At 37.3% G+C, this 18,785-nt stretch overlaps 2 protein-coding genes across 3 annotated transcripts; both read right to left on the reverse strand.

The window, feature by feature from the left end:
* Nucleotides 1-569: 569 nt before the first annotated feature.
* Nucleotides 570-7,491, reverse strand: LOC101174130 (aquaporin-10). The gene is made up of 6 exons (XM_004078138.4): nucleotides 7,201-7,491; nucleotides 6,539-6,665; nucleotides 3,283-3,420; nucleotides 2,749-2,867; nucleotides 2,414-2,631; nucleotides 570-2,168 (listed from the first exon to the last, which is right to left on the reverse strand). The coding sequence occupies exons 1-6, from the start codon at nucleotides 7,282-7,284 to the stop codon at nucleotides 1,958-1,960; spliced, it is 897 nt and encodes a 298-aa protein (XP_004078186.1). The 5' UTR covers nucleotides 7,285-7,491; the 3' UTR covers nucleotides 570-1,957.
* Nucleotides 7,492-9,694: 2,203 nt separating this feature from the next.
* On the reverse strand, nucleotides 9,695-17,838 carry LOC101174372. 2 transcript variants are annotated; one of them, XM_011485277.3, is made up of 7 exons: nucleotides 17,708-17,838; nucleotides 13,802-16,133; nucleotides 13,522-13,717; nucleotides 12,301-12,399; nucleotides 11,988-12,234; nucleotides 11,792-11,908; nucleotides 9,695-10,668 (listed from the first exon to the last, which is right to left on the reverse strand). In XM_011485277.3, the coding sequence occupies exons 2-7, from the start codon at nucleotides 15,895-15,897 to the stop codon at nucleotides 10,511-10,513; spliced, it is 2,913 nt and encodes a 970-aa protein (XP_011483579.1). In that variant the 5' UTR covers nucleotides 15,898-16,133; nucleotides 17,708-17,838; the 3' UTR covers nucleotides 9,695-10,510. The 2 variants fall into 2 exon arrangements, with proteins under 2 accessions (XP_011483579.1, XP_004078187.2); XM_004078139.4 differs by lacking the exon at nucleotides 17,708-17,838 and adding an exon at nucleotides 17,069-17,248.
* Between the last annotated feature and the right edge of the window lie 947 nt (nucleotides 17,839-18,785).

Here is an 18,785-nt window from a genome sequence, read left to right on the forward strand (position 1 = left end):
GGAAAAAAATCAGAACTGGCTTCACGCGTTGAAGTGCATTTATCATTGAAGAAAAAAGGTTGAGCGCACTGTCTTGTGGGGTCTAGATAACCCCACTCCCAATGTTAAAGTTCCTAGGATAGCACAAGGGATAAGAAGATGACTCTGAAGTTGTAAAAAATATTAAGCACACATCTTACTATTGATCAAAACATGTATTTTTTTGTCATTATACCCTCTGCTGCCCTCTGCTGTCAGCTCTGCTTCGTCCATCATCTCCAAATTTAATCTGACTGTTTTATAACCTTAAAGTCTGCTGAATTATTTTGGATGTTTAAGGAAAATCCTTATTAACTTGCTTAACAACACAATTGTGATTAGAAATTGGGGTAACTTGAGTTCATATCATTGCCTGTGTAAGTGGGAATAACAAAAGTTGCACAATGCGTTGTTTAAAAATAAAATAAAATAAAAGAAAATACAAAAAATTGAAAGGAAAGTAAAAAAAAAATATCATTGATAGCGTAAAAGAAAAATAAATCTAGTAACTACAAAGTCCTGAATCCATTACACGGCCACACAGAGACAAATCAAAGACCAAACCTTTTTTTTATTTCAAAATTTTGTGGTTACAGTTCAGGTCTTCAATGGGTGTTTAAACAAGATGATGAAAAAAAGACAATCTTGTCATAAGACACAGGATACAAATCCTCAAAGCAGTATATACATGCGTAAATATGACAGATCATTTATTTAAGTAAAAGAGATTGTACAGCAACGTAAAAAAATAATCTTTAATAGTTGTGTTTGTTAGGGGTCAAAATGTGTCTTTACTCTCCACTTTTAAAATGATTGATTTAAATAATGTTGCTTGTAAGGGTTTGGATGTCATAAAATCTCAGACTGTAATGAGCTAACCAGGCCCACAGGGGGCATTGCAGCATGGTTGGTTTTGTCCACATTAACCAGGTGAAAAACTGTGCTGTAAAGAGGGAGTAAAACCAGGACGTATTGAGTTTGTAGTTGTTGGCAAAATACAAAATATCTGAAGGTGTATATGCCACATTTTCCCAGACAATGGAGCTGTAAAGGTTTTGTTTCACTTCAAAGGAGTACAAACAGTTGGAACAATCTCTTAACTGTCTCTTAATTTTGGGAGTGTTTAAACTGGCCCAGGAGGCAGCAAAAAAACATGAATCTGTATGTGTCAAGTCCAGGTTTTTACACATTCTGTGAGTGATAAACAGCTGTCAACAGGATTCATGTACTTTGTTCTATTCTGTTCTACATTTAGTTTAAACCGAAGACCCAAAGATTTCACAGAAGTGTGTAACAGGCACCTTAGTGGAGCAGCTTCACCTGAAACTGCATAACAATGAATTGCCTCAATTTATCTGTCTTTTTCTTGTCCTTTTTAAAGTTTTTATTTTTTACAAATTTCTCACTGCCTATCTGTGCTTCCGTGCACAGAGAAGACATTCTCACCTCTAAATGGAAAGCTTTTTTAAAGCTTAACAAAGTTGCTTGGTTGGAGGGGTCATATAAGTCAAGTTAACCAAGTAGAGGAAAACTTCCCTAAATATGGGCGGGGCATACAGGGTGAGGCAGGAAACAACCAATCAAATGAACCAATCAAAAACAACACAGGTGTACATATATTTGTGATAAGAATCAAAAATGTCTATGTACTCTCATATTCCTGAGCTGCCAGGTACATGAATGTAAAATGACTTGCAGCAATTAATAGAATAGCTTCTAGCTTTCACAAGATGTGGCTTTGAATCTGTCTTAAATATTTTAGTTTTAATATTAAAAATACTTGCTACTTTTAAAACAATTGTGCATTTAAGGCAGTTCAGCTTTATCATACATGTCCATCTCATCACGTTCCAACAAGAATATGCCTCTTTTATGTATTTGTTGATTGTGAGGGGCTGAAATCAGTCTTATTTTAGTAGAAACCTGTTCATTGCAGCAATTAAAACTGTGCAGTCTTCATCTCATCTCCTTTCTCAGTTATGTTGTCCACGTGTTTAATTTGGTCACAGATGCTTGAAAATGTGAGGAGGTTCTCACGTGGTTCTACGTCAGGCAGCTGCCAGTGGATGAAGATCAAATAAATGAACGAACCCAAAATGCCTCCAAGAAGAGGACCCACAATCGGTACCCAGAACCAGTAATTATAACACCTGGAGAAGAAGGAAGTAGATTAACACATATTAAAAAGTATATTTCTTCTGTTTGATAATCTAAAAGGGCTGCAAAAATAGACAGTAAGACGTTTAATGTTTGCTTTTTGTGCTTCTTTGATGAGATTTTTTTGTATATTTAAGATTAAAAACACAAATAAGTTTCTATAAAAGGCCATGAATTACTGTTAAACCAATCTGTGCTTTGGGTGCAAATGCATTCTTAGGGTAAAATTGGGACTTACGTAAAGACTTCTGTACCCCAGCCTGCCGTCAGCGTGAAGAGCCGTGGCCCCAGGTCTCGAGCAGGATTGATAGCCCCTCCGCAGTTGGCTGACAAAGACATGGCGATTCCCAGGACCATCACAGCAACTATAGCAGGGATCAGATCTGGAGGAGCGGGAGTGTTCCGCTTTTCATCCAGACACAGGATGCACAGCAGAAGCAGCCCAGTGCCCACAACCTGAATGCGACATACGATCAGTCAAGAAGTCAATAACTGCCTTTCAATAATGTATAGAAAGAAGCAAAAGGAGTTGCAAGTGAAACAACAGAGAAAACACTATTTTCTGTTCCTTACTTGATCAAGGAAGCTCCTGCCGACACTAACAAACTCTTTAGGATAAGTGGCAAATATGGATGCCGTCTCATTCTGGCCATAAACAGTCAAGTTTCCTCCACTGTACTCCATTATCGCATCTGAAACAGAGCAGACAAAAATGTAAAAAACTGGAACAATTCATCCAACAGGCACAGGTCAGATTGATCATACTCAGTAATTTTAACTAAATATGCAAACCTGTAACAATATTCACGGGGGAAAAAACACTTTCAGACAAGTTTTTTGGCAAGACTCATAACGTCTGAAAGTTTCTAAACTCAAATCCAAGATGTTATCTTTTTTTAAAAGCTTCTTCTTAAGTGATTCTCAGCTTTTAAACCAACAAGGTCAAATTGTTCCTTAATAATCTTGTTGCTTATGTCTTAAATAAATTCTGTGAAGCGAGACATCAAAAACATCGTAATTGAACATAAATCTTTTTTACAATCTATCCTGTGGTCTTAGCCTTAGTTACTATGTTTCTGTCATAATTTTCATGATATAATTACAAACCATAGTAGACCAGGTAGACCATAAGTGATGCCATGTAAGCCCCCAGCACTTGGAAGAGGGAGTAGGGCAATAGCCGTCCCCAATTGACCTTTCCCAAGATGCAGAAACTCAGAGTCACTGCTGGGTTGAGATGGGCCCCTATGGAGAAATAAAGAATGTGGACAAATTAATATACACAAACATTTTATACTCTGCTGCTTTTTGTAACATTTCACCCCTTTAACCCCCAAGAGATAAATAACCAACATGTGACATTTTGTACTTGTAATGTGATGTGCGTGGAAAAAAACAATCAGTGATTTTTTATCAGAACTCGAACATGGTGACATCCCAGTTTTACCTTCACTCTAATAACTTGGGTGCTGAATGTTATCAGTGGAATTTGTTCATTTGGTCCATTCATTACCAAGAAGACTGACACCTTTATGAACTTCTAGTGGAGCTCTCAAGGGAAAAACCTAATTGATCTGCTCTAAAATTCTTGGAAACATATCTGAGTAAGTTAAAGGTTTATCTTGACCTATTGGCTTATGTAACATTCTTTATTACTAAGAATTATTTGTTGGCTGGCAACGTCTGCGTAAAACCATTTAGGGTCAAAGAGAATTAGAGTAAAGATGTTTGGTCACAGGCTCAGATATAGCCAGCCCCACTAAGGGGTGCAGGTAGAATATCAGGAGAGGGGAATTTGGATGTGCTGAGAGTTTGGGGCATCATATCCCTCCAAGCCAATAAAATACTCATTTCATCTATCCATATATCTATCTCTGTTTGATCTATTTGATATGTCCTATAAGTTTTATGTTGAATACTCTTCCTGACACTACCCTCTGCATTTACCGGGCTTGGGACAAGCACAGTTGGACACTGGTTTTGGCCCTTTATTTTTTTTCTTTCTATTTATATCTGACTGTCTGTCTGTCCATCCTTTCTTGTCCCTTATTTTATTTCTATTTCATTTTTTTGTTGTGTTTTTTTTGTTACTTCTATTTTTTCACAGAGAGAAAAACATCTATATCTTTTCATTATTCATACTTTATTCTCATATTGTTCTGTTGTGTGACTGTGGAACATGATGATGTGAAATGTAATGGAGAGAGGGAAGTGAAAAGGGAAAAAGCTTTAAAAAAGACTTCCTCAGTGACAGTTTTGTTGCTGTCACATGTTTGTTTACACCATCCTGGTACCTAAATAACTTTGTTTCAATCTAATTATTTTTGCTAATGTTTACTAATTAAATTTATGAATTGACCTTTGATGACCCTGTGATGGCTCCAATCCTGCTTTCAAAAGACCTGAAGTACTTTTTGATGATGTTAAGACATGTAACTTGCACAGCTATCAAGTTTTCAGAATAATCTAATTTATTGCTAAAACGGGAAACAACAAGTGTCAAAGTGAAGCATGGAAAGTTGTCAATGCATTTGTTCCTTAAAATTGTATTTGAATTATAAGTTACAGATCTAAAAATCTTAATAATTTGACTATTGTTAACACATCTGTTATAATGCTTTAAATCAGCAAGTTCAGTTTATTGAGTTATTTTACAGAACATATTTTAGAAACAGAACACCTTCCACTCAATCTCTGGATTACTGCTTCTTCTAAGTAATTCTAAAACTAGAATGCACAGCAGACCTATCAGACTTCTCTCTTTTAAAATCAACTCACTATTTGGGAGGGAGACAATGTTATTCTCCATTGGGCTAGATTGAAAACCTTTGTCACAGGGAAAAGGCAGCCGAGTAACTGTGCCTCTAATAATGCTGCACCAAGGTTTGTCGGCTAAGAAACATTTTGGGAAATTTTTCCTTACAATAGACCTTTTCTCCATCTTTCTTAATTATAAATGCATGTAATTCTTTCAATTTATAGCTTGTCTCTTTATCTTGTAACAAATGATCCACATTTTTTTTCTATCTCTTATTTTTAGTCCACTCTGGCCTAGATGGTTGTCGGCTGTCTTGTCCAGTCTCACTAGAGGTGTAGTTTTTTTCATTTAGAGGATGTTTTCTTCTCTGCAGTTGCCCAATGCTTGGCTGTTTGGGGTTTACTTATTTTATTTACGGTGATTTTTTCTAACCACATAAAAGACCCATTGAGATCAAAATCTCTTTTGCAGGGGCCAAGAGGTCAGCAACACGCCATGAAGAATGTTGAACAGCTGAACAATTGGAGAAAAACAAAAACAAAAGTAAAACTGTAAGTGAATAAAAATGTCTACAAAACTGGTATAGGAGTACAATAGAAACCGTAACTGTAACGGTTTCAGTTTTTTTGCCTTTGTGTTTTGATTCTCTTTTTGTTCTGGCATGTTTTGAGTTAATTCCTGTTTTATTTTTTAGGATTTCCTCTTTTGTGTTGATTTCCAGTCTTGCCATTCCCCATCAGTCCTGAGTGTTTTCACCTGTGTCTCGTTTGTCTGTGTGTATTTAAGTCTTGTCTTTCCCTTCCTCCTGTGTGGTTCCATAAGTCAATGGTCCCTGCTGTCCTGTGTGTTTGTAGATCAGATTTTGAGTTTGCCTGCCTGAGGCAATAGGTTTTTGTTTTGTAGTTTTTGTTTTTATTATTAAACTCCCTGTACCATTTTTATTACACCAGTAATGTAAGGTTGGGGTTGTGAGGGACTGTAAGCCAGTGAGAGAGAGTGTAAACAAAGGGATGATGGGAAATCAGCTGAGGCTAACTCAGCAGCAACAGTCCCACCCACAACTCGGAGGCAAATTTCTAATAAACTATTGCCGCTCTGCAGAAACTCTTAGAAAATTACATGTTTTTTTATTCTTTATTTTGGCTTGAATGGCATAATTAAAAGACCACTGAAAATTGATTGAAGATTGTATTAAATTGAAAATAAATCAGAAGATGATTGTAGTTGGCCTTCAAATAAACATTTATCAATCCACACTTTACAGTAAGTACGTGCCTTAGTTTATGTGTTTCGCCTTAAATGCAACATCAGGGGTACACCAGCTCAGATCTGCGTGTTTGTCCGCCCGTGTTGTCGTCTTGGCATATTTTCCAAGGAGATAACAGATATCAGAAGCGCAAAAATTTGACGCGATTGATAATCTCTTTTTACTGAGTCTCTGCAATAAATGTAGATTTCAAATTTCATGCAATAGCTGCAATAAAAGTATTACCTCCTCTAATATTTTTTATTGGCTGAATCTAACCACTTTGATCCAGATCTAGACTGGAGCATTATATCAGACATTAAGAAAAGAGAAACTTTTTGTTTGTGTGTTTATTTTACCTGAGATTCCTTTGGTGAGATACATGGCTGACATCACACCCACAGAGAAGGCCATGTTGACTGACAGAAACTGGCCATTCTTCTCATTGCTGGTTTTTACTTGCGCTGCTGCAGAACAGCCAAAGAGCTATAAAACAGAGAAAAAGGGGATGATGATAAGTTTACCAACGAAGAGAGGAAGTGAAGTCACAAAACTGAAAGCTATAAAAAAGTCAAAGCTCAATTACAATGAAAATATATGCTAAACCACATTTTCAATTTTTTTAATACAATCCTAAGTGATTTATGTCTATAAGGACACAGAAATGCAACATATTTGAAAAGCAGTTATTGTTATAGGATATAATACTTTATGCAGCTGAAGTTTAAAATAAAAGCAGGGATCTTAAATTATTAAATTGAAAACTACATAATTTTTCTTTTCACAAAGGATGCTTTTAAAAATGACCTTTGTACGTTTAATTTTGCGATATTTGCTTAAGTGCTAATAAATGGTAAATGTTGAACTGGTCTAAAAAGTTGTAATGATTCAATTTAAACCTAAAAAGAATATATTAATTCCAAACAGAGATTTGCAATCTTATTTTTATAGTTTTTAAAAAACAATTGATAAAGTTATAGCCATATGCTTCAAAAAATACAAAATGAGCTTTGCAACTCACCAGCAAGATGAAAGTTCCCAAGAATTCAGCCATGCACTCTCGTATCAGTGCACTCCTGCATCTCAGAATACGCAAGTTCAACATGACTGTAATCAAATCAAATCCCACAAAACATCCAACTCTGTACTATCTGGTGGGCTTTCCAGGTTGCGTATACACGACTGCCTGCAGAGCAAACCAGTGCTGCTATCCAACTCAAGGGCCTGCCGTCTTACCTCCAGACTAAATGACAATTTTTTTTATTGAGCGTACCTCTGTGCTGGCTGGGATGAAGAACACAGCACCCACTGCTCTGAGGTCCTTAAGTAAGCAGGGGCTGTAAATAGTTTAATAACATGTTGAAAGCCAGAACAGAGCTTGATAAGGGACAGCACACATTTACAACCTTTCTGTTATAAACTAAGCTATAGATAAGAAGTGTGATTCTGTATCCTTTGTATTTTTACATTGCTCGGTTGTGATCATAATGTAGTTGTAGTTAAAAATGGATCTTGTGTGCTCATCATGCTGATCCTGGTACATTAAAGGGCTTTGATAATACTTGAGCATGCAACACTTTTGGAGATGTATTTGAAAGAGTTTTCATCTTAGATGGTCAAATTCCTGTTTTTTCCACATTGATGTCCACAGGGATACAGAGCTTTAATTTAACAAAAGCAATCATTTTTTATTTACCTGCACATAATAGTTTTGCTCTGTTTAGAATGCCACTGATAAGAATTTTCTCCCATAATGGTGAAGTGAAGTAAACAGGTAATTTACAGTTGTCAAACAGTCCACAGTACAGAGTAATTTGAATCTATATATATAATTTATTTTTACCTAATAAGCTAGCAAACAGTGACTGCGGATTTGAAAACCTCTAAAAGTTATTAGTAAAAACAGATTATATAATTTTTGGTGATAGTGTTGCACCTTATGTCACAAGGTCTCTGCATGCCAGGTAAACCTTTTCCCTAACCTCTGGACTCATTGATTTGTGTCAGCCAAAGTAGTTGTCATGCAAAAGTAAGTATTGAAAGTGTGTTAAATTTATAATATTCATAAATCAACATTAGCAGGATACTAAAATATGATTAGATTATGCAACACACCAACGCGCTTGAATCCAGAATTGTAAAAGTTTCATTTTTCTTTCTTTCAAAATTGTCTCACTTTTGTTCAAAATATTTTCTTTCTTCAATTAATTAACATTAGTTTTAACTGCATTTGTTACGGCTGTTTAAAATATAGAAGTAATTGTGTTACAATGTTTATTTATTAAACAGATCTGAATTAAAATACTTATGCATTCTTGCTGTTTTAGATGTTTCTTTGCTCAAAATTAAAAGTACTAAATTGTATTAGATATTTGTTTATTTTACTTGAAGAATAAGTCACAATGTCAAACTAAGAAGCAAGCGAATTTTTTTCCCAGTCTTTGGCAAATGAAAGAATTATTTATAAATTATTTTTGTCCAAATCTTATCTGACAATTAAAATTCTAATTTTAGGATCTTTGTTTTTTAAATCTCTATTTATATTTTGAGGATTTAATTAAATGTCAAAGAATAAGGATTTTGAGTACCGGTAGACTGATTTTAATAAAAACAGGCTTGATACTAAAGTGAATTAAATGAAAATGTTTAGAAAGACATGTTTTCCTGCAAAATTGCTACTGTCACATTCTGCCCGATATCTCCTGACACCGTCAGTGTAGAAAAGCTTGAATTTAAGTGAGGTGTTGTTAAAACCTAAACTGAGTTCAAAGAAGATGATTTATTAGAGACAAAGTTTGCTTAGAATAAGGTCATTATATCTCCATACTATACTACGAAACTAAGTAAAGCACTCTATTGTAGTACAGAGGCAGAAAAATTCAGTAAAAAATTCAAAATGGAGCCTGTTGTCATAAATGTTTGTGCTTTTATTTTCTGAAATCTCTAGTAGAGCTGAAAGGTTAGGACAAAGCAAATGCAAGTGTCTTCTTTAATACACATCCTCAGAACTGTCTGAATCTGCTTTTCTGTAGACCAATGGTTCTTTCTGTCCATATCAAACAAGAGGCTCCACTCACAATCCGTTTTATAATACAGAATTATGAGAAGAGAAAAGGAATAAAATCCCACACAGGCAGAGCCTCAAACAGAAAAGTGATCAAATGTAACTAAGTGTTTGGTGGAAAACAAGTTCATTTAAAAAACATGTAAATGTCAGAAAACAGTTTTGTCTCTAAAGACCCACTCCAAGTAAAATTGTGTATTTGGTGTTTGTAAAATGTGGCTTTTTTCTGATGTTGGAGGACATAAATTTAAGAAAATTAAGCTCTCTGCTCCGCTCCATTCTGATGCATCCACCTGTAAACAAATAGATCCATGTACGTCTTTGTTTTCCTCGTCTGAGCTGCATGGCATCTGGCTCAAAAGTGCACAGTTGGATAGCTCCAACATTACTCGCCATGCCAATGGTCCCGCCCATAACTCATTGGGAAATTTGTAATGAGCTCCTGCCACTGTGCAGAAACAACACAGGTTTATTGATTGCAGCTAAAGATGACACAATCACAATAAAAGACCACTGAGAACACGTTTACAATCATAAGATGATCGGAGTGTGTCTTTAACAATGTGGTCATTTAAAAAAAACTATTCACATGTTTATTTTTTAATATAGCCATAAATTAATGGAAACATTTAATTGTAGATTAGTAATTTAAATTTGCTTAGGGTAAACACTCAGGATGTTTTTTGAGAACAAGAATAAACAACAATTACCGAAACTAAAAGCAACAAACACAGTTTTAAAAATGGCTTTTAAATAATTTTCTTGGACAAAACAAAAAGTTTAATCAAATTGTGTTTTACCCTAAACGGCAAAGAATACAAAATTGTAACATACAAATGAATTAGGATGTATTAAAAATACATACAGAAGTGAGGATTAACAAAAACCTCACAAACATCAGAGTTATTTACAATAATTTAGTGCTTTTTTGTACAAGTGCCAAACACAGTTTTAACTTGCAAAAAGTTTTACATTTTGGTTGACTTCAATCCGAGTCACCCCGGTCAGTTGTCTGAGACGGAGACACTCTTGAGGTAGATCTAACACTTTCAAAAAGAAAGTGAGGAAAAGTTCACAGATGTTAAATTCTTGTTTGTTCCATCCTTCATTTACACGGTAGTTGTTTTTATGGCCCAGTTACAAAATATTCCAATGCTTTCACGGTTCCCTTCATATTTAGGTCATTCACTTTGCAGGCCCAATGTTTTGCACAGACAGTTCTAGCTTATGGTCCACTGTTCCTGATGCAAACATTCATGCGGGGACTTCAGGTTTGCTTCAATGGTCGACGCAGCACAACCTCCACAGACCCTGGAGGAAGTTTTTTGATGAAGTTCCAGGCCTCCAGGCATCTCATTGCCACCATGCTCATGCCGTCAATTTCTAGGACTTCATCACCAGGAAACACCTTGTCAATAGGACCTCCTGAGAGAACAGACATTTTGAAAAGAATTTAATAGCATGCATGCTTAAATCACAGTTTGCTTGAATATTTATTTAATTGACCCAAGAAGGAGGTTTTTCCAAATTGCGCTGAGCTTCTTTATGACTGGATTTATTTTTATACAAAAATTAAAATTCAACATTCAACTCTATACTGATCAGTGGCTAAAAGGTGATGGAGACTGGACTGGAAGGAACAGCTGTTTGGTAAAAAAAAGAGGGGTAACAACTTTATCAGAAATGCATCATCTTCAGAATTAGTCATTCTCCACTAGGTTTTTTTATTGTCTGCATGGTCCTTGCCCCTTCTACACTTAACACACTCCTAAACTAAACTTTTAATTAATGTAGTGGTTTATTTTATTTTTTACCTTCTACTAATCTAACCAAGTTTTTGTTATTATTTAGCCTACATTTTAATTTTTCTTTCTTATTTTTTCATACTTTTACATTTATGCCACCTACTTATCTTTTTATTAGAATTTTATACTTTTATTACTTTTTAGTTATTGTTCTTATATTTTGGTTCAACTTTTGATTATATGTATCTTCAGCGTTCTTGCACATCTGTGACAACAGAGTCTTTCTTTTTCAAATCAAATCCAAATTTTATTTGTCTAGCACTTTTCCAACTCCTGCTACTCACAGTGTTTTACATGAAAACAAAATCAAAGTTTAATAACAAAAGACAAGAAATTACACATTTGACAAGAAGCCCATTTAATATAATTTATCTCCTTTCTTATTGTTTAATAAGCTCTGTTCATTTGAGGTGTTTTTTTGGTGTTTTTATTTTATGACACTTTTAAATGTGTGAAGGACTTTGCTATATGTGCTGTACACATTACTGACTGATTGATGAACAAAACAAGCAATTGATAAAAGGTTTACACAAAAAATGTTTTTAGGGTTTTATTTACTATCTGCCATCAGTTCCTCAGTTTACAAATGTTGAAATGTTTTTGCTCCCCAGTAACCCTTGCTGGATTTCAATGTTTGACAACGTCCACATGGGTGATGATGCAAATTTGTGGTTTCCTGATATGAATTCTACAAAACACTGTTGCCATAGCAACTGTAGAATTGAAATGGAGCATTTCCTTACCGTAAAATATCTTTTTCACAGTGAGAGGCATGTTCCCCTCACTGGAGCCGAACCCCCCATGCAGGCTGAAGCCCAGATGCCTGCCGTTCTTCTGCAGGTGCACACATACTTGCTGACCTATGGAGAGATGCACATAGTTATGATGTTTTGCCTTAGTATCATGATTGGATGTGAAGGCATTTGTGTAGCACCTTACCTGTCTCAGGCTGAGCTTGCGCCACATCTTCATTCATTTCCAAAGCGACTTTTTTTGAAGCAATACTGACATCGTCCCTCTGCAACACTACAACTGCCATACTCCGGGACTTAGCCTTTTTGAGGACATCGAGGGCTTCTCTGTGGGTACTTTGACGAAATGCAGTACCGTTAACGGACAAAACCTTGTCTCCCTCTGTTATTGTGCCCTCCTGAGCTGCAACACCCGAGGGAAACACTTTGTGAACCTGAAAGAAAAGGATAGTTGAAAAGATGCACAATCATAAAAATGAGAGAAAAGTGAATTTTCTCACAGTAACTGGCTTGTTTTGGTCCACACCACCAGCCAGACTGAAGCCAAGTCCTACTCCAACCTCCTTATGGAGAACCACCACCTGCACATCCTCAAAATCCTGCAAACAGAAAAATATGAATGGAAAGATGAAAGGATGCTGTTGTTTTTGCATAGGGTATTTTCCTGCACAAGGAAGCTGAAAGAATAGTAAAATAACTAATTATTGTTCTTGAGAATTAAACACTGGGAGACTGATTTTGACCCTTATAATCTTAGCAAAACGTGTTTCAGAGCCTCTGCTTGATGTCAAAACAGTCAGATTGTGTTACTTTCTTTACCCTTAAAGTTTGGTGATTTATAGAAAAAATGTTACAGTACTTTTCTTTTTCCATATTTAATCTTTGCCCTTGATAAATTTTGTCATAATATAACAACATTCTGGTTATTGCGTCTTGTTTCTTAATTGTTTCATATTTCAATCAGGGATTATGAGCTTCTTTTTGTGTTCAACATCCTTGCACGTCACAGTGTTTTATTTTAAAGCCATGTTGTCATATTTGTTTGTTTGTAGTTTTATTTTATCATATTTTTCTTTTTTAAATGGTGGGACATTGTGCTATTATCAGTTTCTTGCAGAAAACGTGGATTTAAATCTAGGTTAAGATAGGCTTTATCAACCCATAACAAGAAATCCTGCTAAAAATTGCACCAGAACACCATGAAACGTTTGCTTAACAAGTAGAAGAAGCTTGGAAATCAATTTAATACAATCCCAATACATAAAAAATTACTGAATTAAACAAAAATGTTTTAAAAAGAAAGTTTTCCCTTTTTGTTAGCAGTCTGTCCTAGAGTCCATTAAGTCCTTATTATCTCACAATTTACTCCACCTAATCATGTTTGATAATAACTGCAATATGTTTCTGTTAAGAGTTTATAAAAAAATCTAAAGTTTTGCAAAAACAGAGTTCTTGTAAATTTTACAAATTTCACATGAATCACTGCTCTGAATTTTATTGAGGAGCTGTAACAACAGCATCTGTTCCATCCAGCAGTTATTTTACTCTGCTTAAAGCTTATCTGGTTGCACATTTGTACCAAAGTGAACCCAATCCTCCCAAAAACCATAACAACTGCAATTACAGACAAAAAATGACCAGACCTTTTTATTTCCATTGAGTATTACAATTAGGTTTGTATAAAGAAGAAAATAGATAGAAATTGCTGCTTGTTGCTGTACCTTTATGCTGTCGTCCTCCACTGTCCTGACATCCTCCAGCAGTCTGTCGAGCTCTTCGGTGGCCAGCGTGGACACGCAGGAGAAGACGGACATGTCTGAGCTGACTGAGGCCGACCGCCGGCTCACTGACTCCCAGTCGTCCTCCTCATCCTCTGATTCAAAGTCAGGACCCGCAAAGTTGCACAACTCTGAAAGGCTGTCATGAAGAAAAGAAAATCGTTTTTTTCTAAATAATGACTTTTTAATAAACAAGAAATTCCAGTGTAAAAATCCCCCCTACCTGACACTGAAGCTACGACGGTCTGATTGGCTCATGTTACTGGTGATGGTCACCGAGGACCCCCCTGAGTCTGAGTCATAGTTGGAGTCCTCATCTCTTTGTGTGCTTTGGTCGTCATCGTCAAAAACGCTTCCACCATCATTCCAGCACATATATCCTGGATGCAGGCCGGCTACCCAAGCAGTGAGGTCCTGCATGTGCTTCTTGCCCAGGTCCGGTGTTTTAATATGCACAGATAGGGGGTCAGTAAGGCTGCTTTGGGAGGCGGTGGTAGGAGGCAGAGGGCCAGGTGGAGAGTCTACATCCAAAGCTTTAGGTGCTTGTATGAAGACAGACGGGCTTTTGTTTTTATTTGCAGTGGGAGAGGCTTTCACTGTTTGGTTTAAAGGTGGAATTAACGGTGTGCTGTTAAGGAAGTTTTTTTGAGATTTGTCCTCACCAGCTGTTGAAGTTAACTTCCTCAGCTGCACATAGGATGCCATGTCTCTCTGGTTTGACTCCCCCGGGTTTGACTCCTTGAAGAAATCAGTTAGATCTTTCCCAGTTTTCCTGCTGTTCTCCTCAGGTCCATTATATTCCACTTGATTGAGTTTTTGATATAAGTCCTCAAAAGGCTGGTTTTTGTTTTCTATCAATTTTTTTCTTTCTACCTCCCTGCTCATAATTTTTTGTCCACCCTCATCAACAGATAGAGACCTCCATGACAATCTCTTCTCCTGTGCTGCTGATGCTTTCACTCCATTTGTCATCTCTTTCAGTCGCAGTTCTCGTTGTCCGGCGATATCTTTCACCGACCTGCTCTTCTTTGGGCCATCTAACCCTTTATCGGCCTCCGTTGATGCAGAAAAAGACCATCTGGGAAATGAGATTTGACTCACTGTTTTTTTTGCCAGAGCCTCAAACTGCTTGATTTTGTTTTTCACACTGGCTGAAGAGGGAACTACCAGCCCTTCTGAAAGCTTCTTCTCATCTTCTGTCTCATTCTTCTTTAGATTTGATTGAAAGACATCTTGATCATGAGTAGTAGTCAGCACCGTTTTGCCTTTTGCTTCCTTTTGTTCTTGTGATTTATCAACTCCTTTACCCAACATACTATTTACCAGACTATTTTCCTCATTCTCGAACAGTCTGTTCTCCTCCTTGCTGGGACATGTAATCACAGCAACTCCTCCTGCAACTCTGTCAGATCTGATCTGATTTGCTATTGTGTGCCTGCTCCTGGCTCTGTCCAGAGACTTTGTGACAAAACAATGTGAAGTCTCAGCATCTGAAGAATCTGTGCCCTTTTGAGAACAAATGAATGAGGCCCTTCTTTGTATCGACGTTTTGCTCTCAACTGTAGAAAGCTGCCTAGGAAAGGTCCCCCACTCTGACCCCCCTCTTGCTGAACCAAAAAGTCTGTCTATTCGCTCTTGGATACTCTGATTACCTTCTGGGATGTCAGTAGGCCCAGAATCAGACTTTATTTTGAAGGGCAGAGAATGACCCCTATGAGACTTATTTAAAGTCTGGGTTGTGTGATTCACAGAGCTCATGTCTTCACAAGTTCCTAGTTTAAAGCTCCTTGGAAATGACTTAACCCTGTTTATCAAGCTGGTTCCAGCTCCTTTCCTTTCCCTTAAATTGTCGTAATGTTTGTTGAAGTCAAGTTCTCTTTCTGCCGAGGTTGTAGATAGGTCAGCTCTGGTACCCTGAGAGAGGTTTGTCTCCCTTGTTTTCAAGTTGCTCCTACCCCTACTCATACCCCACCATTCTGTCCAACCCTGGCTTTCAAATTCAGGATTTTCTTTATCATCAGTGCTGTTCTGGTGGAGTGCTGTTGGCTTTTGATAGCCTACGTCCTGATTTTGAAAGGAGCTTTTTCTATTTTGGGTTTGATATCCAGTGTCTCTGTCCTCTTTTTCGTGTGCACCATTGATGCCTCCATGTCTCTGAGAGTTCTCTTTTTGTGCCACATTTTCAAAAGTCTCTCTTCTTCTGATACCAGGTCTGCGAATGAAATTGGATGAAGGAAGATTTGCTGGGCGAAGCAGCTCACCTGAGCCCCCCCGCTTGCTGCAATCGCCTGCAGAAATCGAGTGTGTGGAGATATCCATTGTCCAAAAGTTGTAGAAAATGACTAGATTCCAGCTGTTACTAGACTTTTCTAAAAAAGCAACCGATCCAAGTTTGTACACTCCTTTAGTATGATTCCCAGTTCAGAACAGGGATATTCTTCATTTATTCTCTGCTTTGTAGTCTCGACGTGAAAAATCCTCTCTTATCCTTGATTTCTTGACCTCAGAAATCTCAAGTTCCTCTCCTCAGGTTGAATGGACATTTCAAACTGCCCCTGCAACAGAAAAAATGTCAAATACTCTGTTATTTACAAAGGTTGGGCTGAAATGTATGAGGAATGTGGTCATACTGGCTACTCAGCATGGTCAGAAAGCATCAATCTGTGTCAGAAAGCATCATTCTGTGTTAGATCTCAAGAAACTCAAAGAGTTACAATGAGGGGGAAAAAGTCAGTTGAAACAATAAGAAAATTCAAAGATCAAGAATATAAAACTTAATGTAGTATCGCAAAAAATAACTCATAGATAATGAGAAACGGATGTTATGCTATTTCCCAACCTTTTTCAATGATTTTCTCCTGCTGACGCACAGAACAAACCTCTGGTCAGAACACATATCATAACTTCTGTTTACACAAGCAACATACTCAAGAGTAGCAGTCAGCTAAGTCTTAGGGACAAACTGGAAAAACGTACCCGGCAACAATCCGCTCCGAAGGAAACAATGCGTCAAATCACTACCATCAGTATCTGTGTTCTGCATGTCAGCCCAATGAAACAAAGCATCAGTGCATTTTGGTAAAATGATCAGAAATGATGACAAAGCTTCTTTGCCTTGCATAAAAATACAACAACAGAGGTTGGTGTTCACCGAGCCATCAGGGAGGTGTAAACGTGGAGTCAGGAAAACCATTTGTACTACTTCTGATCAAGACAGAATCCGCATACATCCACTTTACTGGCTTCAACCATAGAAAGTTAGATATTCGAGAGGTTTTTTATAGTCTCTGCCACAGTCTGCAACATTTGAAGTCAGCCTCTGCTGGTGCTTTCCCGTGTAGGTGAGTCCAAGTGTCAGCTTACAGAAACACCTGTTAGCCAGCGCACAAAGCTTCCCATCTGCGTAACCTGGGCAACCTTTAATGCTTCCATTAAACAGAGAAAAACAAATGACCACATTCAGATCACATGTTGGTTACGTGTCTCCTACCTTTCCTGAGAGTGAATTTAGTTGGAGTCTTAATCCATCATGTTGCCACTATTTTCAGCCAGACAGTGCTCAGAAATGACACCAGCTCTTGGCTCCTCTCTGTCTTCTTCTCTTTTCATCCGCTTTGCATGATGGGTTGCTTACAGTGACGCAAACCTGCTACACTGGTTTATCCTTCTGCGTTTTTTTTCTCTTGGTCCCTCCTCCTCTTGTCATTGTTGTTTTCCAGCCCTCGCAGGATGGCATTCCTGGCAACGCTTGAACGTATCGACCATGAGGCAGAGAGAATGACTGACAGTCCAAACCTACTCCCATGTACGTTCTTACACGTTGCAACACACCCTACACCTTCGTTGAACACTTTCAGCCTGTAACACATGACACCAGCATTTCCCTAGCTCAAGGCTCAGGAGATGAAACTCAGACGAAAGCACCAAATGTCGACACCGCTGACATTTTTGGCAAAATGCACAACAACACCACACCATTAACGGGGACTAGAGAGGACATATTATTATCATTATGTAAGTGGGCCTCATTGAGATCTTTCCACACAAAAGAAGCACTGTGTGAAAATGGATATTGTAAGTGAGCAGCAGGAAGATCTGCCAGAGAACACAAAAAAGAAGAAATACTCACAGTTTCAGTTTTTGCATGATTCCTATCTTCTTACAGCTGCTCTTTTTGGTGCACCAGTTGCCTGTACTGTCTTTTGTGGAGATGGAGGAAGTTGTGGTTGTATCTGTTGCTACTGAGCTGGGTTTATTGTATCTCTCTGTCTGTGATACGCTTGAAAGGAGCTTAATACGAGGAACTCTGGCACAAAACAAAAAGAACTGCTTTTGTGACATTAAAAAAATGGAGAAATAGCCTCACACACAAAGAGCCTGTGGGTCAAAGACTGCCCAGCTAGACCGAGAAACGTCTATGAGTAGGGATTAGAGGTTTAAAAATGACACCCACTCTTGTCTCTGACTAAAGAACGGCACTTACTGTCTCTGGAGGAAATGCAAATAATGGCCCGGCTCTCAGAGGCAGATCACTGCTTTAAATAAATTCTTTAGGGTGTAGGACATAATAAAACTGATGCTAGAAAAACTGAGGAACTAGTATTCATATACAGTATGTTTGTTGGCATTTGCAACATTTTCTAAAGACATGTGTTCTTTTTTTTCTCCTGTTTTTTTTTAATGTCACCTTAGCCTGTTTTGATGTACCTTCAGCAGCAGGTGGCACAGGAAACCAAAAGAGAAACATGAATTGTGTGGGTGTTGATGGTGCAATACTCTAAAGTCTTTGTGGCATTTGAACGTAAGCCAAGAACTGATTACCAAAACAAATGGGTCTGTTTCTCCACACCACATAGTTTCTTCTAGGTTATTCTAGAAATAGCTGCAGGGTCCAGTAAATATTATAGTACCAAGGTGTGGCTTCTGTCAAATACATCCACTATAACCTACAAAGTAACCTAATCAGATTTACCCACAATAGAATCAAGTGTGCATCAGTGTAAATCAAGTTCTTTAAAATTGTTAAGTAAAAGTTGCTGTTCTTTGTGCTTTCTCTGGAGGGTAAAGAATCTACAAATAATAGAAGCCATTCTTTAAAGTTTTGCTATGATTTTCTGGAGAAAAAAAACTAAAACTAAAATTTAAATAAAACAAAAACACGTTTTCACAATCAATAAATTAACCAAAAATTGAATAATAAAATATCC

The sequence above is a fragment of the Oryzias latipes genome, chromosome 16 (assembly GCF_002234675.1).
Source record: "Oryzias latipes chromosome 16, ASM223467v1".
Taxonomy (NCBI): domain Eukaryota; kingdom Metazoa; phylum Chordata; class Actinopteri; order Beloniformes; family Adrianichthyidae; genus Oryzias; species Oryzias latipes.